The 8,369-nt window shown below is 42.6% G+C and overlaps 1 protein-coding gene across 1 annotated transcript in view; it reads left to right on the forward strand.

Annotated features, from left to right (window-relative positions):
* UGT8 (UDP glycosyltransferase 8) overlaps positions 1–7,880 on the forward strand; it is a 33,707-nt gene extending 25,827 nt beyond the window's left edge. The window contains exons 3-6 of the mRNA XM_058803575.1: positions 3,242–3,384; positions 4,935–5,011; positions 6,127–6,346; positions 7,281–7,880. Coding sequence (XP_058659558.1) covers positions 3,242–3,384; positions 4,935–5,011; positions 6,127–6,346; positions 7,281–7,644 — 804 coding nt within the window. The 3' untranslated portion in view covers positions 7,645–7,880. The remainder of the gene's footprint in view (positions 1–3,241; positions 3,385–4,934; positions 5,012–6,126; positions 6,347–7,280) is intronic.
* The last annotated feature ends 489 nt before the right edge of the window (positions 7,881–8,369 follow it).

Here is an 8,369-nt window from a genome sequence, read left to right on the forward strand (position 1 = left end):
GGTCCTTCGAGGCTGCTGTGGGGGATGTCAGGGCTAATATGGCCCTGGAGAGTGGAAAGGTGACTGAAGGCTGCTGAAATTGTAGGCAGAAAAAACTCTTCTGTGGCATTAGTGTGTGCTTTTTCCAGTGCTCAGGTTCTGTGAGCCTTGCTCCCAGCTTCTCTTTGGTGATCATTAGGAGTGTACATGCAAGAATGAAGTGACATTCACAGCCACAGTCACAGTGCTGCTGAAGTATTCAATCCCTTTCAGAGATGTGCCAAGAGCACAGCCTGCTCTTTATCTGCTGTGGGTATCACAGCTACACCTTGTATACTGCACAAAGAACAGGCAAAATACAAGCAAATACTGAGGCTTTGTGCCATGGCCTGGCTGATTGTACCAGGACACTCAGATGTGCCTTAAAGCCAAAGGCCTGGCAATGCCACTCACTTGGATTCAGTTTCACTTGATCCTCTGTGTAGAGACTCCATGCTAAGGAGCTGCCACAGAGATCATTACAGTAAGTTTAAGGAGCTGGGAATAATGGACTCATCCAGATCACAAACTCGAGGAGCTCTAAGAGGATGCAGTGTAAGTTTCCTCTTTTCCATAGCCTAAGTTTTACCCAGCTCCCTACATTTGTAGTGATTCCCTTGAATCAGGGCTGTGTTATGCCAGGAATGACACAGATGTTTGCAGGAAAAACCTTCATCCTGACAAGTCTGTAGCTGATGTTCTGCAGCGGTGATGTCTGGCACCCCTCTGGGGAAGCAGGCTGGGAAGGGGCTGCAGGTCAAAGGGCAGGGAAGCAATTCCTCTTGCTAACAGCACCGTGTAAAACACAGATAAAATCTGGGGTAGGAGAGAACTTTCCAGCTGATGTCAAAACACACCAAGCTGAGATCAAACTCTCTGGGTCTTCCTGAGGTTGGCACTGGGCAGTTTTGACCCTGAGGAATAAATTGCATTCTTTCTAATTTAGCATTCTAAAGGATACTCCATTAGGTTCCTCTGCTTCAGCTTTGGCCAGGCATCATCCAGCTCTGGTCTGGATATTAAGGTTCTGTTGATAAAAACTATTTTATTTTCAGTGTTCCAGCTTTTTTTTTTTTTAATGTAATCACATTTTATATGGCAAACAAATCCCATGCTTTCAGCCTGATGGTAGGATCTTGTCTTGCCAAGACCAATCTTGTCAAGATTTTGAATTCACCTTTGTCCATGTGATGTTCCACTGAAGCAGTGGGATTACCTTCAAAGGGAAGGATTACAGAGGCTTGGCTATGAAACCACCATAACAACACAGGGCAGGTTGCTTTCATGTTGCACAGCAAAAGTCTGTAGGTGATGAAATTCCTTTTTTAAAAATTATTATTTTTCTACATTAAATTATAAATGCTTAGCAGCTATTTGTATTATTTATGGTGACTTTTTGAATGCTATTTTAGAAATTCCATTACAGGGAAATATTTATACTTCCCCTATGCTTCTATAATGAAATGTGGTTGTTACTGTGTGAATATGTGGGCTCTGTGAATTCTCCCAGAATTTCTCATTAAGCACAGAGGAGCAGTGGCATTAGGAGCCAGTTCTCAGCTAGAACAGGCTCCTCTCCAGCAGTGGAAATCAAGTGTCTGGCCAAGGAGAGGTAGTCACAGGTAGGACCTTCTGATGCCAGGACGGTCCAGGATTCTTTTCCATCACTTTCTAGGGATCAAATTGGGGCTTAGTAGACTGCTCCATGGATTTTCCTCTATAAAAGCACAAGTGACACTTGCTATTTTTCCTGTTTCCTCACCCATTCCACACCAGGCACTTGGCATTTCTGGGTTCATCCTATCAGGCCCTGTGTAAGCAGTCTATGTCCAGTTTATTTAGACTTTCCCTCTGCTCTGAGGGACCTGGCATTGCCAAAGGTCAAACCAATAAAGGCTGAAGTGAGGAAAGCAGGAAGCACTTGGAGCTTCTTGACATCAGGTCCTTAGTCCCATTCACCTTTGGCTGGGTGAGTGCCTTGTGAAGACCAGGACCTGTGAATATTGAGCTTTTCAGGATGGTTTGTCCTAGAGCCCACAAAAAGTTCGTTTCTCTTTAGTTTAAACAGCTGGTGGGAAAGACTTGAAGATGTAACTAGCTGAAGCACTACAGTGACTAATATAATGACATTTGCAGTGTGCCTTAGGTCCTGAAGTAAGATTCAAGGACGAGCTTTAAATAAATCACAAAACCACTTGGAAACTTTGGCGTCAGAAGTTCAGGCCCTAATAAATGATTCAGCTTTGAGGCAGGTCAGAGCCACTTCCCCTCCTTTGCCTTCTCTCTCTCCCTCCACATGAATAAAAAAAAAAAAAGGAAAAGAATGCATTGGAGAAGGACAAGCAGTGGATTTAAAGAAAATGGAAATTATTTTGCTTTACAGCAGAGAGCAGTACACAGCCCCCGGTGCAGTGTGCTGGATTTTGTGCTGGGATACGACAGCGCGGCGTTACTCCATTACTGTCTGCCCTCCTATTGATTACCAGGACAAGAGGCACATTGTGAGCAGGGCTCTTCACTTTCTCTTTGCTCATTTCCTATTGCTGCACTGGTGTTGAGCAGGCTTATGCTTAAACTTGACGAGACCAGAATTAAACCATATCCTGAGATATTCTTCTTGCGACTGATGATTAGGAAAAATCCAGAGTTTAAATCTATGCTTTAAAAAGTAAAAGGTATGTTTTCTTTACTCCTTGTGCAGTAGGAACTGACAGTGTTTTTAGAAGCTCTGGCTTCTTTCAAGTTGTGTTAATTCTTTTTATATAGATGAAAGCAAAACGAGGCGTTTGAAGCACTCTCCCATTGCTGAAGGCTGGAAATCATGCAGCTGAGTCCCGGGCTTCATTCGCGCTTCTCCCGTGCCGGGCTTCCAAGCTGAGACTATGAGATCTATGGATCTATTTAAGCCTTGCTGAGTTAAAATGCAGCCTGGTAACTTGTCAATGTGTGTCAACTGCTCCTTTAAGGAGGGACAAATTGTCTGAAGCTGCTGGTGGTTAATAGTGCAGCTAAAACAAACAGGGGAGGGTTTTGCTTTTCGTGGTCTCTGCTCTGGATTCTGAACCTCAAGCCATTGTTCCCGGTGACTTCTAGGATGTTTGGGATTTGTGGACCTTAGCTTCTGAAGCATCAAATGCACCACCAACTGCTCATTTACAGCCACGTTTCCTTATTGTTCCTGTGCTTTGCCTGCAGTGCTCAGTGTGAACTTTGTTTCCCACAGGATCTGCAGGCGTGGGTGAGCGGCGCTCACGAGAACGGCTTTGTCCTCGTCTCCTTCGGCGCTGGAGTCAAGTACCTGTCGGAAGACATCGCCAATAAGTTGGCACACGCCCTGGCAAGGCTGCCCCAGAGGGTTATCTGGAGGTAAAGGCCCTGTTGGAGCAACTTGGGGGGGTTTGGAGAGTGCTTGTTTCCCACTGGAGTTGAGGCTGCCTGGGTGGCACAGAAAATGTGACACTCCTGAAAAACACTTGACATGAAAATACTGCAATATCCTGGTAACTAGGAGAAGCAGTTACTGTTGTGGCAGAATAAGGCGTGGCTACACTCCTGGGCTGTTTATGTCCTTGGAAGGATTAGGGACAGTGAAAACAAGCTAAGGTTATACCGTTAAGGACATACTGTCTCTGTATTTGATGAAGGAACTACCCCAGGGCTCAAGAATGAATTCTGATGATGAAAAGCCTCCATTTTCTTTCTTCTACCCCTTTTCTCTCACTCTTTTAGGCCCTTTTCCTCTTTTATGTGTAAACATAGCCTTTCATTATTGATTTTCCCACTTGCTTGTTCTCTGTGAGAAATTGAAGGAAGAGAAATTTTCCGAAGTCAGAGTCAGTAAGAAGCATTCTTAGTTCTAAAAACATCTTGAGTGGTGCTCACAACTCCCTGTAAAAATCCAAAAACTGTTTAGTCAGCTCTTCTTGGTGTCAAGCATCTCTGATATGATTTGGTGGAGTTCATGTGAACTATTTCTTTTTTTTCAAATATGCAGTGTCTTAGACTTCATGTGGGTGTCTCACAACCCTGCCACACTCTTGGAGTTGTATTAATAGTTTTGGTGGCCTGTTCTCCACAATATTTTAGGGACTGTCCCTGCTGCTGTCTGTAGTTCAAGGATCTAATCTCACTAATGAACAGGAAAAATGGAAATTTTTTCAGGCTCTGGCACAGAATCTGTGGTAGTGAAGGTAACATGAGTTTTTGTTAGGAGTAGAGCCATTGTTTTCTTATTAATCCCACAACACTTCTTGGCTTCTAATTAATAATCCCAATTTATCTTAGTGCTTTTCTTCTGTCCTTTTACTATGTTTTCCCTGGAATATGCCTCTTTAGGAAGCATCCGTGTTTTGTAGTAAATAAATCTGGAGGATTTTTCATAAGGGCAGCTTTTTTTTTTAATGCCAACCCAACAATTTCATTTAAAGCCTTCTATTAAAATTTAGGTATTTATAGATCAGTCAAGTGTAACTTGGAATTTTTGGGGATTTGGGGTTTGGTTTTGTTCCTTAGATCATGGACCTGTGTGTTGGACAGAAAAATAGTGAGTACTACTTGGCAGTCTTAATGTCATAGTGTTAAATCAAGGGATTTTTGTAGTTTTTTATGCCCTTCTAGTTAGGGCATTAAAAAACTATTTATCTAGTTAACCTAATTAATTGCTTTTATATAACTTAGCATAAATAATTTAGGCTTTTTTCAACATACAGAAGTACAGGCCACTTAAAAGATGTGTTGTGGATTCTTTGTTCAGTAACCAGAGTTCCAACAATGTACGTTTTGCTTCATTGGGAAAGTGTAGCTGGTTCTTTCTGAAGTTGCAGTTCCAGTCCTCTGTAATGAACAAAACAACCCTTTCCTTTGGTAGTTACTTGGGAGGGTTTGATAACTGTTTCCATTTCATGTTACTGGTTTAGGTTTTCAGGAAACAAACCGAGGAATTTAGGCAACAATACCAAGCTGATCGAATGGTTGCCACAAAATGACCTCCTTGGTGAGTATCTGTTTCCATTATTTATTGCTTATTCTCTCTTGAGTTCAGTTTGTTCTTCCAAAAATACTCTACTGAATTAGCAGTTATTATAAAGCCAGGATAATTTCTGTCATGGAGCAAGAATATGAAATTAGGATCTGAAGAGAGATCAACACCTCTCTGTTAAATGTCTTTTTCCCTGATGAAAATTGCATGTTTTCCCTAAGTTCAAGCACTGTTCAAGGAGTCCTGAAACTGAGCATCAGAGTAAGTTTTAGGAGTCTGTAAATACTGTTTTATAAAGGCAAGAAAGCTCTTCCAGAACCTGGGTATGTGATGCAAGCTGATAACCTTTCTGTTGAACTGAGGTGCTTCAGGTTCTCAGGGGAAAATGAAACTTGATATTTTATTTTTCTTTCTCTTCCCTGTCAAAGGGTGCCTGAGCCCCTTGCAGATCTGAGAGGCCGCTGAGTATTTGACTGCTTCTGGTACACCTGGATGTCTGTGTGTTCCCAAAACAGCTCTGATGGGAGCTGATGAGTGCATTAAGCATCAGTGTGTGTGAGCTGGAGAAGGTAGTGAGTAGGCAGATGACTCCTAGAGCAGGTAGTTTTGTTTTGGTTACAGCATTGCTCTGAGGCAGCCAGGCTGCTTTTCCCATCACATGAGGCTGTTGCTGTGATTGTCAGGTCTTGCTAAGCTCAAGTAAGGCATGTGAGACTTTAGGCAGTGTGTGACTTCAGTTGTCCTGCCATTTAAAAAAATGATATTCCATACCAAAGTGTGCTCCCCCTTGCTCAAATGTACTGCTGGACCTGCTGGACTCACCACCTGCAGCTCCTCAGGAGTGGGCAATGCATATGAATTACTCCATTAATCATTTTACACTACTCATACACATAAGAATTTTCTTTCTTTACTTTGGCTGTTCTCTCTCTCAGTGTGTAAGGAAATGATTTAATGCATGAGGAATTTCAGCAGAGTGAGTTTAGGTAGAACTTCAGAACAAGCTGCAGTAATTTTAATCTGCCTGAGTTGCAGTTACAGAAACATGGTGATCAATTTGTTGTACCCAGGTGCTTCAACAACAGGAGATAAAGTGCATTTTGTAACCTTCATGCCTCTTGTGGTTCCAGGTCACTCTAACATCAAAGCTTTCCTCAGTCACGGAGGCTTGAACAGCATTTTTGAGACCATGTACCACGGGGTGCCGGTGGTGGGCATCCCCCTCTTCGGAGACCACTACGACACCATGACCCGTGTGCAGGCCAAAGGGATGGGAATTCTGCTCAACTGGAAGACCATGACTGAGAGTGAGCTCTATGAAGCCCTAGTAAAAGTTATTAATGACCCCAGGTATGGAATGAGCCATTGTGTTTGTGTGTGAATGGATAGGAAACTGTTGTGCAGTGGAAAAAAAACTGCCTTGTATGATTTGTGTGTGCAGTTGGGGCAAGTCTGGGTGTTTGTCCTATTTCCCAAGATTACCCAACAGCTGAAGTTTCTGTGTGGGTGCTGGGCTAGTTGCTCAGCACCAAAACTCAATTGTCTTGCTTGTACTTTGTAGCAGTTGCCATGTGGAGGGCACAGAGGTTATGGAAACAAACCTGTCCCAACTTATTCCGTGTTGCAGACCAAGGTCCCTTTGTGTCTGTTTTGATTACTCCACACGAGCAGTCTGGCTGTGGTGCTGCCTGAAGCAAGATACATGTACATGGTTTGGGTTTTAGCTGAAATGGGGAGATACTCAGGAAGAGTGACTCTAAGTTCTGTGATTTTATTGTTAAAAAAATTATACTTAGTGTTATTTTCATGTTCTGGCTGATAATACCATTCATATCCAGATAAAAATGAGTGAAGGATTATCTGGCAGTATATTGTATTGGGATAACCCTAACTTTGGAGCCTGGTGCTACTGATGCTTCTTGCTTTCATGGCAGCTGAGTCTTTCTGGGAAAGGAGATTGCTGTCAGGAGCAAGCAGCAGAGAGGGGGAATGTTGAAAGCAGCCTCGATAACATCAGTTGCATCACCTTCCCCTTGTGCAATTATCCTTGGTGTGAAAGCAAGTCCTGTGTAAAAAAGCTGCAGACAGGAGAGGAAGAAATTGGCAGGGTCAGCTGCTGGGGTGAAAACCCAAAAGTTTTGAGCGAAACTCCCGACCTGGGCAGAACTGGTTTATTACAAAATCAACCCCAGGTTTCTCACTGTTGTCCATTTCTCTGGTGATTCTCAGTAGCACAATGAGATGACAGCTTTTCCTTTCTTCCTTGTTTGCTTCCCTCCCCCAGCTATCGGCAGCGGGCACGGCGGCTGTCGGAGATCCACAAGGACCAGCCTGGCCACCCAGTGAACCGGACTGTGTACTGGATCAACTACATCCTGCGCCACAACGGAGCCCAGCACCTGCGTGCTGCTGTTTACAGCATCTCCCTCTTTCAGTATTTCTTACTGGATATTGCCTTGGTCCTACTAGTGGGTGCTGCCTTACTTTACTATCTTTTGGCCAGGATGGCCAAGTTAATCTGCAAGCAGAGCAAACATCTCTGGTCCAATGACAAACATAGCGCTGTTAATGGACACTACCAGAACGGGATCCCCAATGGCAAGTATAGAAGGAACGGCCACATTAAGCATGAAAAAAAGGTGAAATGAGCCAACAGCCCCATGTAAAGTAGTAATGAATCAGATCAGTAATCGAATTTTATCGCTGTAACTTAGTCTAACAACTACTTAAAACCTCAATAAGCAGTTCTAACACTCCCCTTCAGTATGTAATATTATGTGACAAAATTCTACGGAACTAAGAGAGGTCTTTAAAAAACAAAACAAAAAAAAAAAAAGGCAAGCACAACCTAAAATGGAAAATATTTTATTCTTAATACTGATATGCAGAGAGGTTATTTTGGCACTGAAGTTTTTAGAAGCCTTAATTCTCTAAAGTTCTATACAATGACCGTATTTATGAATTTTCAGCTTTTAAAAGCTCAGTGTGTGTGTCCTAAATGAGGAGAGGTTTCTTTTTATTTGCAGAGGTGTTCTCCTTTTATTTTTTTATTTTAATATCTCCATCCTTTTAGCTGAGAGAACTCTCTAGTGCTAGTTCTGTGTTTCCTTTGTGGAAGGTTCAACCTGTTGTAAGAATGCTGTTTAAAACACAAGTGATTTCCCCCAGTCTTTATGTGAGAAATAGCAAGTTGTGGACTGAGAAAACAAACGTTAAAAAAATAGGAATAATCTTAAAGAGCACTGAAGAAAAATGGCAAAAATATGTACTCGTTTTACTGATAAAGCTGCATGACTCTTCTGCTCGCTACCAGTACTTTGGAGAAAAGGGTCCTGAGTGAGTCTACAGTGTGTCCTAACTTTAACTGAGACAA

This window comes from Ammospiza caudacuta, chromosome 4, assembly GCF_027887145.1.
Source record: "Ammospiza caudacuta isolate bAmmCau1 chromosome 4, bAmmCau1.pri, whole genome shotgun sequence".
In the NCBI taxonomy this organism is placed as follows: Eukaryota; Metazoa; Chordata; class Aves; order Passeriformes; family Passerellidae; genus Ammospiza; species Ammospiza caudacuta.